We start from the raw sequence: 24,020 nt of genomic DNA on the forward strand, positions 1-24,020 counted from the left end.
TGGCCATTCATCTGAATTCTTTATCATCTCCTTTATTATATAATAAGCCAGTAAATGTGTTTCTCTGAGTTCTGGAAGCCATTCTAGCAAATTATTGAACCTAAGGAGAGGATAGTGGGAACCCTGATTTATAGAGGTACAGGTGATGACATGACACCCGGACTTGTAATTGGCCTCTGAAGTGGAGGCAATCTTGTGGGACTGAGTGCTTACTTAACTTGTGGGATCTGACCCTAACTCCAGGTAGATAGTGTCAGACTAAATTGAATGACACCCAGCTGGTATCAGAAAATTGATTAGTGTGGGGAAAAAAACTCCACATGTCTGGTCACAGAAATGTCCTGTGTGACTAGTAAAGGAGAAACATGAGAGGTTTTCCTTATACTGCCCTAAAAGGGGTAGCCGTGGTGTGTGTGTGGGGTGGTTACGGGTAAGTAGTTTCTAAGGGGACACAAACATAGATCCCTACCATTCCCCCACTTCAGGACATTTCCTGAAAAAATCTTGAGCTGGACCCTAAGAAAAGTGGATGAAGGAAATAGTAAAATATTTACTAAATACTTATCATCTGCTTGGTACTATGTTAGTGCCAGAAATACAACAGTGAGCAAAACAGATGTTGCTTCTGCCCTTGTGGAGATTACAATCTGGTGGGAGGGACAGACATAAATAACCACCTTTACAAGCGTGTAATTACAACCTGCAATAGGTATTATGGGGGAAAAGCACGGGATAATAGAAGAGCTTACGTTGTGGGGGAAGAGTGCTCTAATCTATGGTGAAGAGAGACCACTGCTGAGCAAGGGGCCTCTATGCCTAGATTTGAAAGATAAACAGGTGTTAACTAGGGGTTGAGGAGGGCATGGGCTAAGAGCATACCAGGAAGAGGGAAAGGCCAGTACAAAGGCCCTGAGGCAGGGAGGAACAAGGGAATTTTGAGGAACTGAAAAGCCACTAGCAGGGCTAGAATACACAGCGGTGTGGGACGTGGGGGCGGGGTAGGCACAAGAAGGAATGGGAAGGATTGATAGGTGGGGCACAGATCTTGCAAGTCCTAGAGCCCAAACGAAGAATTTGGGCCTTCATGGAAAATAACTGAAGGATTTTAAACAGAAAGTTCCGTAGTAATTTTGCCCCCTTTGAATGGATCTCTAGTTACAACATGAACAACAATAGACCAATTAGCAGCCCTGTATTTGTCCAGGGTAAGGGATGACAGTGGCTGAATTCAGGGGCTGCAGAAATATAGAAAGATATGAATAAATAACGTGGGTTTGCGGAGAGTGAATCAGCCATCTCCCCCATGTTTGATGGCTCTACTGCTGAACTCCCTCATTCACTTAATAAATGCTTGATGCCCAGGTTAATCCCAGCTCAGGCCCTAAACCTTTCTGGGCTCAGGGATCCTCATCCCTAAAACGATAAAACTTGACATCCGGGGGCAAGGCCTAAGAGAGGCAGGGCTCAGCTAGTGTGGGGGACAGCTGCACGGTCGGTTCTTCCAAAAAGAACCTCTCTGCTCGGCCCCTACCACCAGAACCCTTTCCTAGCTTGGCGAAGTCCTCTCGAGTCAGGAACTCCGTTGGCTCGAACTTCTGTCCCCTGCCTGAACCAGTGCGTACTTCCCAAACTTGCCCTCCAAGAAAGCAAAGGGGTTAAGTTTCCAACTCCACTTTGGGGAGTTCCCAATACCATGTTGGAACCTATCTGACCGAGAGGCAGTTGGGAACGGCGCCAGCCTCTCCTCTGTCTCCCAAATACCTCGGGGCCTCCCCAACCCCTGAAGCACAGGCACAGCGAAAAAGCCGATGGAAGCGGAACGCCCTCCAGCAGCTCCACAGTGGGTTGAGCAGGAGGGCGGAGCGGACTTCTGTGATGTCACATGACCACGCCCCTCTGAGAGGACGCTGCGCATGCGCCAGAACGGCTGCCTCACTCCCGGAAGTGGAGGGTCTACACGCAGAGCGCCGCTGGGTCTGGGTGCCCGGAGGCAGAAGCGCTCTCGGAGCTTCGCCGTCGGTCCCCGACCGCCATGTCGTCTTTCGACACCAACCCCTTCGCGGACCCAGTGGACGTAAACCCCTTCCAGGTAGAGCCCTCATCTTACAGCGCTGTCTAGTGCCGAAGGCCGCCGCCCGGGCGTCTTCGCCAGAGCCGGGAGACGTGGCGTAGGAGGGACGGGCCGTCTGCCCAATGGGAGAGCGGGCTTTGAGGGCTGGCCTATCGTAGCGTTTGGGGGGCGGGACTAGCAGCAGGTGGAATAGCGGAGGGGGCGGGGTGCTGTACTCTGGGAAGAGGTGGGACTGTCTAGCTCCCGGGACGTAGCCCCTCTAACTGGACACTGCTGGGGAAGGGGACTGGCGCAGACACGATCAGGGAGACCCCCAACTTCAGGGAGAGAAGCGACTTCACCTGAGGGGGATGTGTGGCTACCACGTCCCGCAGTCTTGGAGAGACACCAGCCTTGAGTCCCTTTAGGAGAGGGGGTGACGGCAACATAATGAGGAGGTGGAACCCTCTAGTGGGATGGAGAAATGTGAGAAAATCCCAAGAACACCACCCCCCGCAACATACACACAGCCAACTAGTCTATAAGGTATAGGAGAGCCCCTGAGATTTGTCAGGAAAGGGAGGCTGGTAACCCAAGCTGAAATACGGCCTTGATAACAATTTTACACCTTGGCCATGGATCTAGTTTGGACTGGGTTTTGGCTAGATGTGAGAGCCCAGGTTAGGGAGGGAGGAGAAGTGAGGAGCCTCCGAGGGTCTTGAAGTGCAAGGAATGTTGGTCTGATGGCCCTCTGTGGTAGTTGAGATGCACTGACCTATGAGCTGGCCTGACCTTTTGAACAATCGACCTAAGAAGAAAGAGACTTCCTATTTAAAGCCAAAACTCTTCCGCCTTTGAGCTAAGAGCACAAGGCTATTCTTTTCCATGATGAAGGGTTGGGACTCCTGTTAGCTCCACAGTTCCTATGCCTCTTGTTTCATGTCTGCTCAAAACCAGTTCTAGGGAAGCTTGCTTGTGCTGACTGGTGGTTTATGAGCCCTGAGCTTTCTGCTTTGTCAGGATGTCACCAGGCACATGAACTCATCCTGCTTGTACTTTATTTTGGTCATTGGCAACTTTAAGTTTCCTGCAGGTGTAGGGGAAGTTCTTGGAGTGGTTCTTCCTGCAACTCACAGCATGAGCTTTCCCACCTGAATCCCTTCAGGAGTTAGAACAAACACAAAGGAGACTAGAATGAATGTCTTGATAGTAAAAACTTTACGTCTCTTTCTTGGTCTCAAGGTGACTTAGACACTGGGAACCCTCAAGGCAAATTTTGATAGCTTTGTAACCTCAGGGAATTCCTAACATTCCTCATGTAGCTTAATGCTTCTTGACAGAACTATTTGGAGGACTTTATCTCTTATGTAATGCAGTCATCTCTATTTGAGTAAAGAAAGAACATTTGCATTTTTTTCTTCTGCCAGTGTCTTCAGGTAACTGTTTTGCTTTAGTTATAAAACTGCTGTATGTTACTGGAGTTTGAGTTTTAGTAAGGATCTAGTAGCCTTTTGGTATGTGTGCTGTGTAATGATGTGCCTTTTTCTTTCTTCCTTTTTTTTTTTTTGTCCTGTCAGAATCAGAAATAAAATGTCTGCTGCCATCTGACAGAGGCAGTCAGCTGTCCAAAGATGCAGAGAGCTTGTCCTCAGTGCTAGCAGTGGGACAAATAGTTGGCCTAAATTCTGCCCTGTATAAATAGCAGCTTGAAAGTCTTAAACCATATCTCCAACCCCAGAAATGATTGTGCAAACTGTGGTAGAAGTAACTTCTGCATTCAAGCAAGACAGTCTCCATCAGGCAGCCCCAGGATATGGCAGGACAGGAAGCAGCTGTGGTCCTGTAAAGAGCAACATCTGGAGGGGAAGCCTGTGTGGGAAGAAGAGGGCTGGCTAGCTGCGATTCTGCTCCTCCTGCCCTGGGCTGGGTTTTCCCTCTTGGTGCACAGCTGTGTGGGGAGAAGGAGCTTTGGGTGTGAGGCCCCAGATCTCCTTCTCCTGGAGAGCTGCCCTCCCTCTCCTTGTGACGGTAGTGTCTGCTTCCCTGACTGCCAGAGCTGGGACATTGGGAGGGTGTAGCCCTTGCGTGACTGGGTGTGAACCCAGCTTCATTTACCTCGGGTGTTGGCACAGAGCTCAGGAGAGAGCAGGTGGAGAGGAGATAGGCTCAGAAACTGTCACACCTAGCCGGCCTTCAGAGCAGAGCCTTTTTTTTTTCCTCCATGGTGGTTTACAAAAATATACTTAGTGTTCGGAGTCCATGGTTGACTTTTAGAGCTGGAACATCTTCAGAAATCTCTTCTAACCCTTTAGTTTAGAGATGAGGAAACCAAGAACCCAGGGAGGATGGGACATACCAGAGTCACCAGCTAATTTGAAGCAGGAAGGGACTCAGATCCGGGTCTCATTCTCAGGACAGTGCTGTTTTAAAGGTTTTAAACTGCCTTGGTGTTACTTAGGCCAACAAATTAATATTAGGTAAGCTTTTTTGTTGTTGTTCAGTGGGTGGGGCTGGAATAATATGGATCGTATTGTGCTTTAATGGTCCTTTAATGCAGCATGTGTTCTGAGTAATACCAGTCCTGAAAGGTGCTCAGGGTTCTGTGGTCTAATAAGTTTAGGAGTCATTTTACTTGAAAGTTGACCAGGCTTCTTAGTTTGTTAAAGGCTCCGAGAAATCCTACAGTAAAGATATTTGCTCAACTTTGTTTGACCCAGCTTTTCTCAAAGTTATTCAGCCACAGAATCCTTTTTCTGCTAACTCTTGTAATATCCCCTGAAGCTCCTGGTGTGCCTTTAAGCTGACCTCCTTATAAATGTTCTTTAGATATATCCTACTGTCATCCCCACCCCAAACTGTGGGCATGGGTTTTTATGATCCCCTCCTTGTGTATAGTTATAGTGGGATTATTAGAAAACTTCCTGCACAGTAACACTGTGAGTGGAAAGTTGTCACAAGAGTGCAGAAGAGGTTTTACCAAACTCCTAGGAGGAAGCAGGAAACTGCAAGCCAAGTGTGGCTGATTTCCCAACCTCCACTGGCACTCCCTAATCCCTCTGTGAATTATGGCACATCTGCTTTGTACCATCTGGGTATGCAGGTCCTTCTTTCCAGCATGTCTGTTGCCAAAATTTTCTCAGAAAGTCTTGGGTGATGAAGAGGTTGAGGGCTACAGGTAGGCACTGTACTCCCCGTTTTCTTTTTCAGCAGACCACTAACAAGCAGCTCACCCAGGCAAATGCCTGGGCTGCTTTTCTTCTTGGCGTATCTGCCAGGTTACCCCAGACAGTCGGCATTGATCTCAAGGAGGGGGAGTGGACTAGCTGGTGGTGCTGAACAGAGAAAGCCTTTCAGTGTTCATGAGTTGCCAAATCACACCATATCACTTTCACACGTTGCCTCCTTGCAGTTAAAAGATAATCTCAGTGGTGTGGCTGCTTCCAAGGATTTAAAACGTTTCTCTCCTGTGGGAGGAGAAAGTGGTGGCAGAAACGTGATTTGGGTGTGAACAGAGTTACATGAAGTTCCCTGCACAGACACTGAGGGCGTTGTCACTTCCCAGAGAGGGTGGGCTCCAGCTTGACTGTACCTTTGGGAATTCTCAAAACCACCAGTGGACCTGGTAGAACTTTCCTGTGGAACAGGAGCATTGTCTCGAGAAATTTGAAAATGGCAAGGTTCATATAGTTTAACTGACCGCAGACAGCTGCCCAGATGGGGGCGGCGGGTGAGGGAGGTGTCCCTGACTTTATGGTTGGCGCCTGGAGCCAGGCTGGGTGTTTGAAAGCACTTGGCCAGAGACACAGCTGAACTTTGACCCTACACTATTAAGTTTTCTTTGGAGCCACTTGGTGTAGGATGATCCTGGGTTCAGAGAAATGGTATATTTAACCAGGACAAACAAGGGGTACCTGCTGCTTCTTCAAGACAAGAGTGCCGTGCACATTAATTAGCAAGGTGTGACCTGTCCAGCAGTGCTCCTTTGAGATGCTGACATGTTTTTGCACATCACTGAGCCACTGCTGCTCCAAGATCCTGTGCAGGTGACCAAGATAAATGGGCACGTGGCCTGTCAGAGCTTGTAATCTGGCAGGAGAGCTAAGAAATGCTCGCTGATCATGACAGCATGCCGTGGTGCATAAAGGGCAGTCAAAACTTGCCAGAAGGATCTGTGAGGGATCTGAGGAGGAACGAGGCAGAGTCCTGTGGTAGGAAGGGCTTGAGCTGAGAGCAGAAAGCCTGGCATATGGCAAGAGAGGGTATCTCAGGTGAAGGAGCGCCAGGAACTTAAAGTCGCTTCCACGCACTGTCACCCCCGCAGCCCCAGGCGCCTCCTCAGTCTTGGATCCTGTGGTCTCTCTGGGAGCCATGGGCCCACGATATGTCTGCTGCTTGCGATGCACAAGCTCATTTGGCCAGTCTCTCTTGAAATTCTCTCTGTCCTTGGCCTCTTTACACTGGTAACTCTCACCCCCTTCCGCCTGTTTTCTCTTCCTGTCTCATACCTTTAAGGGCGTCCTGAAGTTCTGTCCTTAACTTTGTTCTCACTGTATACCTTTCCAAGTAAGTCCTCCCACTTTTATGGCTTCAGAATAGCATCTGCATACCAGCGGTCCCAGATCTAGAACTCTAGCCCTCACCCTTCTCCTGAGCTTCAAACCAGTACTTCCAACTCTAACCTGGACATTTCTACCCATTCCACCCAGACGCATTTTTTAAAATTAATTAATTAATTAATTAATTTTATTTATTTGTTGGCTGTGTTGGGTCTTTGTTGTTGCGTGCTGGCTTTCTCTAGTTGCGGTGAGCAGGGACTACTCTTCATTGCAGTGCGTGGGCTTCTCATTGTGGTGGCTTCTAGGTGCGCAGGCTTCAGTATTTGTGGCACATGGGCTCAGTAGTTGTGGCGCATGGGCTTAGTTGCTCTGCAGCATGTGGGATCTTCCCGGACCAGGGCTCAAACCTTTGTCCCCTGCATTGGCAGATGGATTCTTAACCACTGCGCCACCAGGGAAGTCCCGAGATACATTTTATACGTCTCTCCAGTGCGACGCAGTACCTTCTCAGATCCTCTCCCCACTCCCACACACCTGCTCCTGAAAATGCTGTTCCTCTTCTCCCATGACCGCCTTGTTCAGTGGCACCCTCCCCTCCCCTCCCCTCCCTGTCTTGTCCTTCAGTAACTCCATACCTCGACCATCCCGGGGAGTGGCCGAGCCTGTGCCATCTACCTGAGAAGGGTCTCTGGAGCCTGTACCCTCTTCTCCATCTCCAGAGTCATCCCTCAGTTCAGGCCGTATTACCACCCATGTGGATTCTTGTGTCCCAGCCAGTCTTCCCACCATCCTCCTTCCCCACGCATCGCACTCTCCTCACTGCTGGCAGAGGTGATCACTGCTCACAACCTCTAGTTGTCCACATTGCCCACAGGGTGAAGTCTGGACTCCTGCAGTCCGGCCTGACCTCTTCTGCAGTCTGGGCCCCTGGTGCTCCTCTCTCTATATACGCACTTCGCCCCACTGCCTCCAGAACCTTCTCCCTGAGCACACGCAAGCTCTTTTTAAAGATGCTGTGTCTTTGCAAATGCTGTTCTTCTCTCCCTCTTTAGTGCTTGCTAAATTTCTTTCCTCTCTCAAGATCCAGCTCAGATGCCACCTCAGTGAAGCCTTCCCTGAGTCTCCAGACAGCTTCCTCACCCCCTCCTCTGTGAGCCTGTTGCACTTGCCCGCCCCTTGTTCAGCACTGATAATGTCCTGTCACTTCTTGCCCTGGCTTCTGTTGTGTTCTCTGTGCTATTTGCTTCTTGGGGGCAGGAACCAAGGCTTCTTTTTTTTTTTTTTTTCATTTTTTTAGAGACGGGGTCTCGCTATGTTGCCCAGGCTGGAGTGCAGTGGCTCACAGGCGTGATCCCACTACTGATCAGCACGGGAGTTTTGACCTGCTCCGTTTCCGACCTGGTCCAGTTCACCCCTCCTTAGGCAACCTGGTGGTCCTCCACTCCTGGGAGGTCACCATATTGATGCCGAACTTAGTGCGGACACCCGATCGGCATAGCGCACTACAGCCCAGAACTCCTGGGCTCAAGCGATCCTCCTGCCTCAGCCTCTCGAGGAGCTGGGACTACAGGTGCGCGCCACTGTGCCCGGCCCAAGGCTTTTTCTTGGTGCCCTTGCCCTGTGCTGGTGTGGAATGGTTTGTGTAGGGAGTAAACAGACCGAGGTGGAAGGAGATGCCGGGGGCTCCATTTGATTGAGGACAGGCTGTGCCGAGAGGAGAGCTGGTGCCAGGTCAGGGACGGCCTTGACGCCAGGCTGGGGACTTAGACTCACTTTTTTGGGTGCTTCTGTACATCACTGCTGTGGCAGGGAGGGAGGCCCCAAGGTGCATGTTGCTTATTTGGTGGGTTCTCAGGCTCTCTTTTTAAAAATAAGTGTGTACGTGGTGTACGTGTGTGTTTAACATAAACATAACATAATTACATTACAGAAAATTTGTAAAACAAAGTAAATCATCCATATTTCTACCAGTCTTTTGCAACCATTGTTATTTTGATGTGTTTTCTATATGAGTACTTTTGACAGAATTGTCATTTGATATTCATATAACCAAGCCTTTTCTCTATTGCTGTCCTGTGTTCATAGCTGTGATTTTTAGTGGCTGTTTAGGCCATCGAGGGGATGTGCACCAAAATGTACTTGTGCTCGCTGTCACTGGATATTTAAGTCGTTCCCTGCTTTTTTCCCCCTGTTGTAAATACTGGTGCAATGAATACATTTGCAGATACAGATTTTTACATATTTTCCTCATGTTTCCTTTGGATGGCTTCTCAGGCTCTGGCTCAGAGAGGACCAAGGTTAACTGTGACTCTTTGTACGCCTGGGACCCAGCCAGCCTATCTGGCGATGACTGCCCCTTCTTGTTCTATGACACACAGCCTTGTCACTAAAGCAAATAGGACTTCCCAGAGGTTCCAAAGTACTGGTGACTCTCTGCCTCCCAGAGAAAGTGGCCGAGTTTCTTTTAGTCCATGAGGTATTTACTTAATGTGTTTATTTGGAGCCTGAAGTAAATCTCACATTGGGAGCCTGGGTGGAGGGTAGGGTGGGAAAGCAAGGAAGAGTCACAGTAAACTCGAGCACAGCCAGGACCTGGGAGATGCATGGAAAGGGGTTGCCAAACTAGTGAAAGCAAGTGTGTTTTTCAAGGCCCTTCCCCGGCAGAGTTGCAGCCTAGCTGTGCTGCCTCTTTTTCTCGGTCCCTCACACCCCAGCTCCAGGGAGTGTTCCTTTGCCCCGCAGCTGTGGTGGCCTGGGCCTACTGACTGGGCCTTTGCTCCCCTTCCTCCCCTCCTCTTGGAACCGTGCCTTTCTCCAAGCCCGCCTGGGCCTCCTCTCCCCTCCCCTCCCCTCCTCTCCCCTCCAGTTTTTACTCTCGTGCTGTGTGCACGTGTCTCAGCTACCAGATTTTGGTCTCCAGAAGGGCAATAGCTGCGTCCTTTTCCTCTTGGTGTGTCCCTCACACTGTTTGTGACTTGCTTGCTGAATGAAAAGAACTGCGACCAGGAGCGTTCTGTTTGTTATAAATTCAGTAAAGGGCATTAACCAGTTTGAGTCCTTTGGGCACTGAGCGAGTGTCAGGTTACTTCTTTGTAGTTGAAACTTATCTCTCACCATGCTTTTAAATAACTACTTGACCCACTTATGAGCCAGCTGATTCTGGGTGAGTGGGAAGGAAGGTTGCTGCTGTTGACTTCTTACTTGTGACTTGGAGTAAAATCTGAGGGTCCTCATTCAGGCCAGTCAGTGTGGTCCTTACTTGCAAGATTCTCTGCCTGTGTCCTACCAGGGGTGTTCGCCAGGAAAGACTGCTCTGAAGTCTGGGAGTAAAGAGCCGAGCAGAAGCAGTCGTCCCAGTCACTCACGGTGCCCTTGTCAGCATCCCTCAACCCCTCAACCCCACGTTGACGGAACACCTTCCTTTGGTCAGCCCCCAAGCCAGGCTTTGGGGACGCACTGCCCACTCAGGTTTACCACTCGTGTCTTTGGAGACAGACAGACTTGGATTCAAAATTGGGCTCAGGGACTTCCCTGGTGGCGCAGTAGTTAAGAATCCGCCTGCCAATGCAGGGGACACGGGTTCAAGCCCTGGTCCGGGAAGATCCCACATGCTGCGGAACAACTAAGCCCGTGTGCCACAACTACTGAGCCTGCGCTCTAGAGCCCTTGAGCTACAACTACTGAGCCCACGGGCTGCAACTACTGAATCCTGCACACCCTAGAGCCCGTGCTCCACAACAAGAGAAGCCACTGCAATGAGAAGCCCGTGCACCTCAACAAAGAGTAGCCCCTGCTCGCCGCAACTAGAGAAAGCCCCAACGCAACCATAACTAACTAACTAACAAAAACAAAATCTGGCTCAGCCACTACAGTCCCTGAGGTCTTGGATGAGCTCCTTCCCCTCTCTGAGCTGGGACTTTCTTCATCTGCATACTCCTCCCTCACAGGATGGTTGTGAGGTTGAATGAGGAGGTGCGTGGTAGCTTTTCTCAGCCAGTGCTGCTCAGCTGAGCTGTGGAACACAGAAGCTGAGTGAACCTACTGTTTTCTCCATTCTCCCAAGGATGGAACATAACCAGGACTGTTCTAGATGTGCAGGAGAGAAGTCAAGTCATTGCAGACAGTGGATGCCTTGGGGCAGTGGGGCTTAATTCTGTCGAGGAACCAGGTTGAAAAAGAACCTGGTAGAACCTTCTTTTCTGGTGGCTTGACACAGTGGCCAGTTCTGGGATGACTAGAATTCCACAGTAGCATCACTGTGTGATGAGCCTGGCACATGGTAGACACTCAGTAAACGTCTGCTCCCTTGTCTGTCCCTCTTCTTCCCTCCCTCTCTCACCAGGCCTCAGCCTCTCTTGAAGCCACGTACATCTTTCAGAAAGGGCCTAGGTCTCCTCAGGTGGAAAGTACCCGTGTCTCCCAGAGTGTTCCAGGCTCCTTTTCCCAGGCAAGGTGCCTCTGGGCCCCAGGGCTGCTGCTGTGATGCAAATGGCCCTCCCCTTCTGTGTGCCCTAGCATTTGGGCAGTACTTCCCAGAGAAAGCAGAGGAGGGCCTGCAGCATCTAGCACTTATTCTCAGACATTACCTGAGCTTCTGCTTTCATCAGGCTCTCTTCACCAAGCACTAGGGAGCCAGAAATATGAACTAGATCCAGAAACACCTGGCTGCAGAGTTTATAGCCTGCTAGAGGAGACAGGATTTGTTTGTGGTGAGCCTGGTGAGGGTCCAGGGCCAATTTTTTAAAAGATTTTAGAGAAAGGAGGAGGGATCACTATGGATAGGGTAGTCAGTCCCCCTGCCTCCCAGAATCCTCTTCTGGCTGACCTTGGTAAAGGAAATGACGTCTTTTCATGGCTCTGGAGGCTGCCTATTAAACATGCGTACCACAGCCAGGCATGTGCGCTGGCTCCTGAAACTGCTGCCAGAGCTGCCCTGCTGTCCTTGTCCTGTAGTGACAGACTAAAGTTCCTTGGACAGTGGATCTGATTTCAGTGACTTCAGCTCACTTTCTCTGCTGTGGCTTGATGTCTGCAGAGTCTGAAAGGGGAACAGATACTGAGCCCCAGATCTTTCATGCAGGAAGGCAGCTCAGTAATTCTGGGATAAATCTTCTAGATGTTCAGCCAACAAATAACCTCAAGGCCAGTTCGCCAACTTCAGGTGGCCTCTCAAGCCTCACCTTGTCACTTTGTCCAAGTTGCAGGAGCCACCAGGCAGGGATGGTGTCCGGCAGAAAGGACACAGCCACACTGCCTCTTTGCAGAGGAGACTGGGTGAAGTGCAGAGGACAAGGACCACCCAGAGACGGGAAATGAGTTGGGGCTGGCTAGGCCCTGGGGCCCTGCAGACACAGGCTCACCTTCTAGGAGCTGATGGCCTTGGTAGGAAGTTAGTGTGTGTGAAAAAGGCACGTTCGGTGCTGACCCGTGGCTCTATAAATGTTCAGAATAGCGAGCCAGCTCCCGTTTTGAGACCTAGGACAAGTACTGCACTCTGGCGGATATCCGTTTCCACATCTAAAAACTGAGGGGTGGTTCTCTGAGGGTCTGTTTATTGTTAACATTGTGTTTAAGAATCCAATCTATGGAGGCTTCCTGCTGGAGGGGAAGCTGGGCATGAAGGACAGGAGCATCTGGACCAGTAGTGAGGGACTAGGGGTGAGGTGTACAGACAGGGGAGCCTAGGTGAGGCCTTATATAATGGGGACCTTGGCAGAGTCTGGTGGCAGCTGTTTCCCTCAGAGGCATCTCTGTCCAGCTGGACCTGAGCCCCATACTATTTTGTATGGGGAAGGGGAGGGAGTGTACAGGAGCTCTGTTGGGTGAGGGGCAGGATGAAGACAGCCCAGCCTCAGGCCAGCATGGAAGCTGCTCTGGTGGAGAGGGTGGCGGAGATCCCTGCGTGAGGCCCTCAGCATGAAGGGTTGGCCTCGGCAGAGATCAGATGGGAAAGGGAAGATTGAAAACTCGGGAAAAGGCTGTGTTCTGAGGACGTTTTTGCATTTTCTGAAAAGAATCTGGAAAAAAAAAAAAACCCAAAACAATTTCTTGGCTTTTCATCTGAGTCCTTCATATCTGTATTCCTAGCAAGTGTGCATGATTTAATAAAATTAGCACTGGCAGCCAGCAGCATGTTTTTGTTCCAGAATCTTAAACTGTCCTTTAAAAAATAAGAGGAATAAATGTTTTCTGTAAAATAATAAATAAAACAGTACAGAGAGGTTAGAAAGTGAAAAGTACGTATCCATCCACACCACCTCATTTACCCGCCTCCCCCACCTGCTTCCCCTACAAAAAAAAAAAACAACAAACCCTCCCTGGAGGTAAATACTATAAACCATTTTAAATTTCTTTCTTTCTTTTTTTTTTTTTGGCTGTGCTACGTGGCTTGTGGGATCTTAGTTCCCCGATCTTAGTTCACTGGCTTGAACCCAGGCCCCAGCAGTGAAAACGCCAAGTCCCAACCACTGGAGCGCCAGGGAACTCCCTAACCATTTTGAATTTCTAAAGGGCACTAATAGGAACTTGTGTGGTGTCTCTTCCCACGCATCAGAGTGTAGACCTTGCTCTGGGTCTCTTCTGGGAAGTCATCTGGGCTGAACCGCGCCTTCTCCAGAAAGGGAGAAGCGATTGCAGCTGTGGTGTGGCAGGGGCTGGGCACAGGAGCCTTCGGGAGAGGCTTTCCAGGGCACTAGGAAGGGCTGTTAGCAGCCTCACTTCAGCCAGGTGTCCCTGGGAGGGGCCGAGAGATGGTGATCTCCCTCTGCCTCACCAAGGTTCTCCTTTTTCCCTAGCGTCTAATGGCTCTTTTTCACCTTCTCAGGATCCCTCTGTGACCCAACTGACCAATACACCACAAGGAGGCCTGGCTGAATTCAACCCCTTCTCCGAGGTTGGTGAGCGTGCCCTCTTTCTGAGTCCCTGGGTCCTCTGGGTGGTGCTGGCGTCTCTGGGGTAAGGAGACTTGGCAGAGACAGAGACAGAAAAGCTGCAGTCCTCAAAGGGACAGTCCTAATGTGAGCTCAGGGGGGTGGGGTAAGGATGAGGAACTCATCCATTCTCCCCTTGGGATCCATGATCTGGGCCCCTCCCGGAACAGGACCAGGAGATGCTGGGGAGCTCTGGATCCAGCAAGGGTCTGGGTTAGGCATCACATCGCCCAGAGCCTAAGGCTCGTTGGCCAAGAAGCTGCGGAAGGAGGCCCAGGGCAGGCCCAGAGGGAGTGCCCCTCGCAGGCAGGGGCATATCACTCACCCTGCTCTGGGTTTGTCCCCACATGGCCAACTGGTGGAGGCCCAGTCACCTCCCTCCTCTGATCTGCCCCCTGCAGACAAATGCAGCGACAACGGTTCCTGTCACACAGCTCCCCGGGCCCTCGCAGCCGGCAGTTCTCCAGCCCTCAGTGGAGCCAATACAGCCAACCCCCCAGGTACTGTTGACAAAATCCCTGTAACCGCTCCTTTCCAGAAAGGGACACACCCAGACCAGTAGCTGAGCCCTGAGATTGAGGGGTGGGCGGAGGGCTTTCATCCCTGGCTCCCCTTTCAGGGCCCTTTGGATCATCTCTTGGAAGTTGGTCACTTGCAGATGGAGAGTCTGCTCTGCCAACCTATATCCTCTCCCCATGTCCTCTCCCCCCACCCTACTTCCACCACCCAAAATAAACTCTACTCACCAGGCCAGGGTCCTTGGTGTCAGAGAGAGCATTTGCCTCTGTTGTGCCATTCCACATCCTCCTTGGGCCTCTGGTTTGTTCTCTCTTACACAGGGCCCAGAATCTCTCTTCTCTCCCTCCCTCCCTCTCTCTCTCTCCTCCTCCTTTTTTTTTTAACTTATTCCTGCCCACCTTCCTGTTTTCCTTTGTCCCTTCACCAAATACTGTGAATCTTTCTGCTTTGTGCCTGACACTCCCCTTCATGCCTCACTGCCCTACCCCACGCTCCTCACTGCCCCCGGTGAGCATGGCCCACAGTGGAGTTGTATGTTGCAGCTCCTGCTTAGACAGGCCAGCAAGTTCCTGCCTACCAGATTCCTGGTAGTGAGCGAGCTCTCAGAGAGGCAGACGCTACTAGGAGGAGATAGTATCCTCAGAGACAGCTACGTGCGAAACCTTCCGAAGGTAGGCAAAGTATAGATGAGCAAGAGTGAGGGCAAGGCCCCTGGAGCCTGCCCAAGCTGGGCTGTGGACTTTAGTGGGCCCCAGGCTGCTCCTACCGTCTGACTGGACTTGCTTTGAACGTTCTGCTCTGCCTGGGCCCCTGAGCCCCACCCATGGCCCTAGAACCCTGTGGAGGTGAGGCAAGGCTTAGAGGCAGGGGTGACTTTCCTGTTCGGCTGGGTGGTGGGCCATAGGGACCTACTCAGCTGAAGTTGCAGACTTGGGAGAGGAGGCTAAGCCCCTCCATGTGGTCTCGGATGGTCAATTCTTCCGCCCCCACTGCCTGAAGTTTACCTCCTGAAGGCAGCCTTAGCTCTTTGGAGAACACCTTTTGGAGAGAGAGAGAGCGCACGCGCTCAGCTACGTATGTACAGGTATGCCTGCCTTCTCATCCTGTGAGATGACCTGTTTGATACCTACTCCCTAAAGAGGACTGTAGACTTCAGGAGGAACCAGGTCCCAACAGGGGGAGCAGGGCCCCGGGCTGGAACACCAGACCCAAGCCCAGCCGTATTCAGCCTCACGTGTAGTCTCCTAGCTGCTTCACTCAGAGGCCTGGCTCTGCCTGGAGAGGGGTAAAGCTTGGACCCTTCATGCCATGAAAGTCAGGCGAAGCAGGGACAAGCCTAAAGGGCTGTCCTGGGTTATACTGGGTAACAGTTCAAACATAGATCCCCAAGGCTCTGGGTACCGAAGGCTGTGCTCGAGTATCTCCCTTCCCCTCACACTGCTGGCAGTTTTGCACTGTTTCCCCTACACACACACACACACACACACACACACACACACACACACACACACACACACACACACACACACACACACACACACACACACACACACACACACACACACACACACACACACACACACACACACACACACACACACTCTCTCTCTCTCTCTCTCTCTCTCTCTCTCTCTCTCTCTCTCTCTCTCTCTCTCACTCACTCACTCACTCACTCACTCTTCAAGTGAGGTTGGCTCTCTGGGCTTCTGGCTGTAGGTTAGTTTCTTGTGAGCTCATTTTCCCTTTGCCATTACTCCAGAAATCACTTGAACTGAACTTTGCCTGGACTCCAATATGGGAAATAACACTAACCCTAACTCAAGCTCAGGGATGAAGGGGAGAGAAGAGCCCTGGTAATGGCTAAGGGGCCAGAGGTGGTATAGAGGCGGTAGGGGGCAGGTCACCTTGGCCTCTCTACGGTGGTCTCAGGTACCCAAGACACCCTGGGGCTAGGACTCTGGGCTCTCCCTGCATGGGGGCAAGGCCCCTCTGACTTCTGCTCACGCTGACACTGTCTCACTGTCTCTTTGTCTGGCCACCCGCCACCTCCTCTGTTCCCTCCAGGCTGTGGCCTCTGCAGCCCAGGCAAGCCTGCTCCGGCAGCAGGAAGAACTGGACAGGAAAGCAGCTGAGCTGGAACGCAAGGAGCGGGAGCTGCAGAGCACTGTGGCCAACTTACACAGTAAGGGAGGCCGCCGTGCTTGGCTCAGGGAGTTCCCCGAGCCCTCTTGTTCTGGGGCAGCCTCGGAGCTTTGCTGAACTCCTGTTCATCTTAGAATGGCATTGGCCTTGGGGAATACCAAGTAAGGTGGGGGTCAGGAGACTTGCCATGTAGTCCTAATGGATATAGATTATTTCTGCACTCCTTCCCAGCTCTACAATTCTTAGATAGAGTGGGGGCACTGTTCCCAGGATTCCTTACTCATGATGAGGACCCTTTGCGCTTATGGTCTGGTTGTTAATGAAAATAATCACTTAGGCTGTTAAGCTCTGTGTTTCCCAGTACATTTGGGGTCCATTATCTTGGGGTGAGCTCTTGGGTATTTGTGTCCCATCACCCTTTTCCCATCCCACTCCGTATCCGTAGACCCCGAGCCCCGCCTGCTGGCGCCGCTCTGGGAGCCCTGGTTTGGCCCATGAACGAGGCCGGTGTGTGCATTCCGCCAAGCTGCTGCTGAGGCTGGGCTCACCTCCTCACCTCTTTCCACACAGTGAGAGAGAACAACTGGCCACCCCTGCCCGTGTGGTGCCCTGTCAAGCCCTGCTTCTATCAGGATTTCTCCACAGAGATCCCTGCCGACTACCAGCGGATATGCAAGATGCTCTACTATCTCTGGATGTGTGAGTCCCACTCCTGCCCCTTTGAGCTCCAGGATGAAATGGGCTGTGACTCGAGAGCCCTCTCTCTGCTCTGGCTGCTCCTCCCTGGCGGGCTCCAGCCTTTCTCAGTACTGGGCTGGGCTGCGGGGTGCCTTCTGCCCACATAATTGGCCTTCTACAGTCTGCTGCCTGTCCTAGGAACCTCCCCTCAAGGGCCAGTCCAGACCATGGATCAGGTAGAGTGGGACTAGCTGGAGGCTTCTGAGTTCCTGCAGAGCTCACTGCGCTAAAGGACCTCCTTAGGTGAAGGCCTCCCCTCCCCACAGTCCCCTCAGCTCCTAGGAGTGAGGATAAAAAACTTCCTGTAGCTCCATTGTGAGCTGTGCAGGACCAGGGGAAAGAGTTGCTGAGAGAAAGACTTCATTCCCCAAGGGTCAGCCCTTGGGTCTGCATCTGCCCCTCCACTGCCACTCCTCATATACCTAGGCTGTCCCATCGTCTGTTAGAAACTTGGTTTGGTCCCTGGTTTTAAGGACGCAGAAAACCAGGATTTGGGAGCTAACCCCGCCGGTGTACAGACCGAGGTCCTCTAGTATTTCTGCAGCTGCCCTCATAGCCTGGACTTCTTTTCCTCTGCAGGGGGTGGTTTGCCTTGTTGGGGAAGCCTTCAGTCACCTTGGTACAAGCCTCTCTCCCCCCCCTCTCCTTTCCCAGTGCATTCAGTGACTCTGTTTCTGAACCTGCTTGCCTGCCTGGCCTGGTTCTTAGTCGACACCTCCAAGGGAGTAGACTTTGGCCTCTCAATCTTGTGGTTTGTGATCTTCACGCCCTGTGCCTTCCTTTGTTGGTACCGACCCATCTACAAGGCTTTTAGGTGAGTGGGGCTGGGGCAAGGGGTGAGTGTATGGCTGGCATCCCCGGTTGCAGGCCAAGGGCCATAAGCCCTGGGGCCCCATCCCAGTCTTAGAGCAGAATGGATTGGTGGGGAAATTCACTCTCCCATTTCCACCCATAGTGAGAGCAGACAGGAAAGCTGTTTTCCTCAGTTGTACCTGAGGTCTGCTCTGGGCCCTGTCCTTGGACTAGACACAGGAGACCTAGAGAGGAAATCAGGAGCTTTACTTGCCTTCCCCCTGCTCCCAGTTTGTCTGGTTCAGTGGGATTTTAGTCACTTGGAAGAGGGTGTGCTTCTCTGATAGAAGTGGAACTTCTCTGATAGACAGAGTCTGACAGAGTCGGATAAGCTCTGAATGGCTTACCCCTCCACGCTCATTTCTGCTCCTCCCCCACCTCCCCAATAACTCTTGAGCATCGCTGAGTGCCAGTATTTGACCAGTTGACCTAGAGTCCATTCTGTGGACATGAATGAGTCCACCTCACACCCCACTAGAGCTTTCAGAATTGTGCCTCAGAGTTGATGCTTTCAGGACAGAGAGCCCAGCAGGCCCCTGGAAGAGGGGGCAGGGCAAGTGGCTGAACCCTCCCATGCACTCAGCAGGTAAAACCTGCACTCACTGTATTCTTGCCCTCCAGGACACTGAGATGGAAGTACTCAAAACACCAGTTTTGTCTCATATTCCCTACTCCCCAAATATCTTTTCTTCTGCCCAGGACTACAGTTTTATTATAAAAGATTTATTATCTTTATAACAGTCTTAGATTTTCTTCCCTGTTACAATGCAAATAAGTACTCCAGGAAATGGACTGTTAGGCTGTTTACATTGTCCTTGGGGTGAGCAACTTTATTAGTTCTTTGAGGAAGGAGTCAAGCACTGACCCCTTAAATTGGAAGGCAGTGGAAGGCAAGCCCTTTTTGATTATGGTGGTGAGTGCCTGTGTCCTTATGGACAGTGTGGCTGGCCCACTGGAGCTCTTTCTACTAGCATCCTACCTCCTGACTCCTAGCGAGGAAGGTGTCATAGCAAGTGAGGAAGGCTGAGGAATGAGCCCCAAACCCTCTTGTGACTTCTCATTTCCCCCTCTCTCCACAGGTCCGACAACTCTTTCAGCTTCTTCGTGTTCTTCTTTGTATTTTTTTGTCAAATAGGAATCTACATCATCCAGTTGGTCGGCATCCCTAACTTGGGGGACAGGTGAGAGCTGGGGTAGCACAGAGGGAATTGTGCCCTGTTTCTCTGCTCCTAGAAAGCCCCCACAGATGACCCATCTTCCACCATGGCAGGGAGAGGGGACGGTGGGTCAGCTGGGGTCTGCCTTCGTGCCCCCATCCACTTCTTCACTGGTAGCCTACACTCACTGTCTTGCCTTGCTCACCACTTTCTGGGGCATTGTGAGTGGACTTGGCCTGAATCCTTAGGCTACCAGGGCTGTGTCCTGCCCTGGATGGCCTCCTCTTCCATTTCTCCTGCCATGCCCTCCTAGAGCCTGGTGCTACTCTCACAGGCCCCAGAGAAAGCCCTGAGGTTTGGGCAGCTGCTGATGGGTGTCCTGGCCTTTGCAAACTGTGAGCTGTGACATTTTCCAGAGGCCCTGTCATCTCAGGAGATGGAGCCCTTGCCCCTCATGGATCAGCTCCTTCTGGCTGCTCCCCTTGAGCACAGCTGGCTTGAGTGTCCTGGCTACTGCAGTCTTCAGCTCAGAATTAGTCTCAAAAAGAAAAGCCGATGGCTGATGTTTTCCTTTCTGCTCCAGTGCACAGGGAACATTACAGAAAGGTCAGGCTGGCACTTGGCTGAAAGCCTGAGCCTGGAAGGGCTGTACTATTTTGGTCCCCTCCCTCCAGTGGAACTGGCAAGTCCAGAGTGGTGGGGAGGGGTGACTCAGCTCGCACTCAGAGCAAGTGCACGCTGCCCTCCCCCCACCCCTCTTCCTTCTCACCTTGCTGTTTCTAATCTGGCCCCTTTTCTCTTTGACTGGTGACCCAGTTTCATTACTCATTACCCTAAGTGAGGTCCTGGTAAAAGGCTGTGATTAATAACTGCTGTTTATACCCCGGACTGGGAGCCAGAAGGCTTGAGTTCTGGTCCTGGCTCAGCCCCTCACTGCCCTGCCTGGATGAGCTCTGCAGCCTCCAGCCTCCCAGTTCCTTTCTCATCTCACCTCAGAATCCCCCCAATTGGGTGGATATAATCCCCCCTCCCTTTTTTGTTATTGATTGTAAAATACACATAACGTAAAATTTATCATTTTATTTACCACTTAAACCATTTTAAAATGTACAATTCAGTGGCATTTAGTACATTCACAGTGTTGTGCAAACATCACCACTGTCTAGTTCCAGAACATTTGTTTCACCCCATAAGGAAACTCCACGCCCATTAAGCAATCACTCCTCATTCCCTCATTCCCTTGTTCCCTGAGCCCCTGGCAACCATTGAACTGCTTTCTGTCTCTCTGGATTTGCCTATTCTGAACATCTCATATAAACGGAATCATACGACATGTGGCTTTTTTTTTTTTTTTTTTTTTTGGCGGTACACGGGCCTCTCACCGCTGTGGCCTCTCCTGCCGCAGAGCACAGGCTCCGGACACGCAGGCCCAGCAGCCATGGCCCATGGGCCCAGCCGCTCCGCGGCATGCGGGATCCTCCCGGACCGGGGCACGAACCCGCGCCCCCCGCATCGGCAGGCGGACCCTCAACCACTGCGCCACCAGGGAAGCCCCCCAACATGTGGCTTTTTGTGCCTGGCTTCTTTCACTTAGCATAGTATTTTCAAGGTTCATGTTATTACTTCATTCCATTTTATGGCTAAATAATATTCCATTGTTTTTGGAGATACTGCATTTTGTTTATCCACTCATCGCTTGATAAACATTTGGGTTTCCACCTTTTTGCTGCTGTGAATAGTGCTGCTGTGAACATTTGTGTACAGGTTTTTGAGTACCTGTTTTGAGTTCTTTTGGGTGTGTATCCTGGGGTGGAATTGCTGGGTCATATGGTAATTCTGTGTGTAATTTATTGAGGAACTGCCAAACTGTTTCCCACAGAGGCTGAACCATTTCACGTTCCCAATAGCAATGTGTGAGAGTTCCGGTCCCTCCATATCCTCACCATGCTTGTTTGGCCATTTGTATATTTTCTTTGGAGAAATGTCTATTCATATCATTTGCTAATTTAGTAATTGGGTTGTCTGTTGTTGAGTTCTTTATATATTCAGCATTGTAGCTGCTTATCAGATACAAATTTTTTCCTTTCTGTGTGTTGTTTTTCACTCTTGATAGTATCCTTTGATGTACAAAGGTTTTAAATTTTGATGAAATCCAATAGTTTTAGTTATTATTAGGTTTGAGTTAATTTTTGTATGTGGTCGAAGTAGGGTCCCCCTTCATTGTTTTGCATGTGGATATCCAGTTGTCCCTGCACCATTTGTTGAAGAGGCCATTCTTTCCCCATTCAGTGGTCTTGGCACACTTGTCAAAAACCAGTTGATGATTGGGATTTCCCTGGTGGTCCAGTGGTTGGGACTCCGCGCTTCCGGGAAACTAAGATCCCACATGCCACGTGGCCAAAAAAAAAAAAAAAATCAGTTGACGATAATATATAGGTTTGTTTTTGTACTCTCAATTCTATTCCATTGATTTATACATCTGTCCTGATGCCAGTACCATATTGTTTTGATAGCTATAGCTTTGTAGTAAGTTTTAAAATCAGAAAATGTGAGGACATCCCCTTTATAGATGAGGACACTGGGGCTCAGGAAGGAGACATGACTGGCTGGAGGCAGAGGGGCTGTCCCTGGGCTGCAGTGGGAGGAGCTGAGGTGAGAGGATGAATGTAGTGGGTTGGCCAGTGGTCTTCCTTCCCAGAGAGAGGGCCCTCAGGAGTGTGTAGCCAGGCTTTCCATGTCCCCCTAACCCCCAGAGCAGCAGGAAAAGGCTCTACCCAGGGCTATTCCTGACTGTAAAGGCAGTAGCCACATCCTCCCTTCCAGACCTTACATGGCCCAAAGATTCCCAGTGGGCAGTGTGGGGCCTGATGGCCTTCACAGAGGCCTGGCCTCTGCAGGGAGATGCCTGGGCGGTGTTCAGCACATAGTGGCCATTTGGAGAAGAGCCCCTCACGGGGAGCTCTGGGGCCCAATCCCACTACAACCCCTCTGGCCTCTTCCTCCCTTGCAGTGGTTGGATCGCAGCCCTGTCTATACTGAAGCAAGACTTGGCTGTGTCGATCATCATGATGGTGGTGGCTGGCTTCTTCACCCTCTGTGCCGTGCTCTCACTCTTCCTCCTGAAGCGGGTGAGTGGTGGGTGCTGGGCCAGCTGCAAACCCAAGGAAGCAGGCACCTCTCTCCTGCCTACTCCATGGGGGTGTTCATCCCTACAGCAGTTGGGCCTCCTGGGTCCTCAAAGGTCCAGCAGCTTCCTCCAAGGTGCTGGGTGCGAGGTCAGGCAGGCTGGGGTTTGTGGTGGCTCCCTTGGGAATATAACCTGGATGACTTGGTTTCTGGGGGCCCACAGGGCGGGGCTTTTCTCACCATAGCCTCTTTCCGCAGGTGCACTCCCTGTACCGCCGGACCGGGGCCAGCTTCCAGCAGGCCCAAGAGGAGTTTTCCCAGGGCATCTTCAGTAACAGGACCTTCCGCAGTGCCGCCTCATCTGCTGCCCGAGGAACGTTCCAGGGGAATTAGTCCTCCTGACTCTCTTCCTCTGCCCTGGCCTTTTCTCTCACCTGCCTTCTGAGCTGCACTTTCCGTGGGTGCCTTAAGCAGTGGCTATGCCCAGCACAGACCTGGGGAAGGTCTTCCCCGTGGCTCTTCCTCCTTCCTCAGCAACCAGCTCTCCCTTCCACCCGAGGAAAGTGGAGGGAGGGACAGGAACTGTTTCTTACACAAGAGGAAAACAAACAGCTGTCTTTCCTTCTCTGGTGGTGGTTTGGTGGGTTTTTTTTTGTCTCTCTGGAAGCAGCGGGACTGAAGTTCTCTTCTCCCTACACACATACACACACATGTACTCACACACATACAGACACACATGTAAACACTTGGGGTCACTGGCTGCCCTGGGCCCACCCCAGATGGAGTTTTATTTCTGCTGGAGTCCTGAGATTCCACTCTTTCCCCAGCAGGCCTGCCCTGAATCTGGTGTCACAGACCCAGTCTGTGGCTCCCACAGTCCTGCCCTTCTTTCCTGCCCAGGCTGAGGTAGCCTCCTAAGGGCTCCCCTTTAGATGAGCTGCAGTCTGAACTCTGTTCCTCAGATCACTGGGGTGGTCTCCGGGCTCCCAGAGCCTCTAGCCTGGTTGCCCCAGCCTCTTTTCCTGCCTCATGTTTCTCACAAACAGTTTCATAGCCCTTTAGACCCCCTGCACCCTCCCAGTGTGCCCTCTGGGGCCCTTCCCTCTTTAGGCTTACTGAACGTGCAATGGGGTTGGTAGGGATTTGCGGATGCAGAGGGATAGAGGACACCGACCCAAAGTTGTCTTGGCCAGCCTTTGGCTGTCTTCTAGGAAGGTGGGTTTGACTGGTTGTGGTTTATTTGGTCCTGTCTGTTTTGATTTCTTCTCTTCCGGAGAGATAGCTGCCCTTTCCCTTGGCCTCAGACTCTGCCCCCCCCCACCCCTGCCCCCCACCATCAGCAATAACTAGCTTGTATGACTCATAGGGAGGGCAGGGGGAATCAGTTCAGAACTGCATCCTTCAGGCCACCTTTCTGAGGGTCCCAGACTAATCCTCTAGGGTTCTCCCATACTCCCAAGTAGAGTCTAGGTCACCTTCCACTAGTCCTGGGGATTCCCAAGGAGGTGTGTCACTGTGATGGGTGCTTAGGAGTTCACGGTTAAATCCTGTACCCTGTCCTCCAGAGGCGGAAGGAGTCGGTGGGTGGACTGAGGGGACTTCTCAAAAAGCTGGCCAACCTGCTACCCAGAGACAGCCCTCAGGCTGCCAGCTTAGATAGCCCTCAGGCTGCCAGCTTACACAGCCCCAGAGCCACTGAATGATAATGGCAGTGACCAAGGTTTTGTAAACTCCTTTCTGGTATTTTTTTCTCCGTGTATAAATGTATATGTTATGTCTCAATTTTGTCCTTAAATAAAAACAAGACATTTTCAGACAGTACTGGTCCTCATGTCTGCTGGACTTGGGAGGATGGGAGTGGCCCATAGGGTAGGGGCTGAGGCACGCCAGCCATAGGCGAGAGGAGACAGTGAAGACGCTGCGTCTGGCTGCGCTACTCCCTGGCTGGTTT

At 51.4% G+C, this 24,020-nt stretch overlaps 1 protein-coding gene across 1 annotated transcript; it reads left to right on the forward strand.

Moving 5' to 3' along the window:
* The first annotated feature begins 1,927 nt into the window (after window positions 1-1,927).
* SCAMP2 (secretory carrier membrane protein 2) lies at window positions 1,928-23,887 on the forward strand. Its single transcript, XM_060095154.1, has 9 exons — window positions 1,928-2,089; window positions 13,430-13,498; window positions 13,937-14,035; window positions 16,119-16,236; window positions 16,767-16,895; window positions 17,589-17,748; window positions 18,866-18,967; window positions 21,954-22,071; window positions 22,328-23,887. Exons 1-9 carry the CDS (start codon window positions 2,033-2,035, stop codon window positions 22,460-22,462), a joined length of 987 nt encoding a protein of 328 aa, XP_059951137.1. The 5' UTR covers window positions 1,928-2,032; the 3' UTR covers window positions 22,463-23,887.
* The last annotated feature ends 133 nt before the right edge of the window (window positions 23,888-24,020 follow it).

Source organism: Mesoplodon densirostris, chromosome 4, assembly GCF_025265405.1.
Source record: "Mesoplodon densirostris isolate mMesDen1 chromosome 4, mMesDen1 primary haplotype, whole genome shotgun sequence".
In the NCBI taxonomy this organism is placed as follows: Eukaryota; Metazoa; Chordata; class Mammalia; order Artiodactyla; family Ziphiidae; genus Mesoplodon; species Mesoplodon densirostris.

Bases quoted from the DNA above. Each gene is read 5' to 3' on its own strand.
- SCAMP2 (XM_060095154.1), top strand. From the start codon at position 2,033: ATGTCGTCTTTCGACACCAACCCCTTCGCGGACCCAGTGGACGTAAAC. The intron at 16,237-16,766 runs GTAAGGGAGGCC...CTTTCCACACAG, and splicing joins CACTGTGGCCAACTTACACA to TGAGAGAGAACAACTGGCCA. The intron at 22,072-22,327 runs GTGAGTGGTGGG...CTCTTTCCGCAG, and splicing joins CACTCTTCCTCCTGAAGCGG to GTGCACTCCCTGTACCGCCG.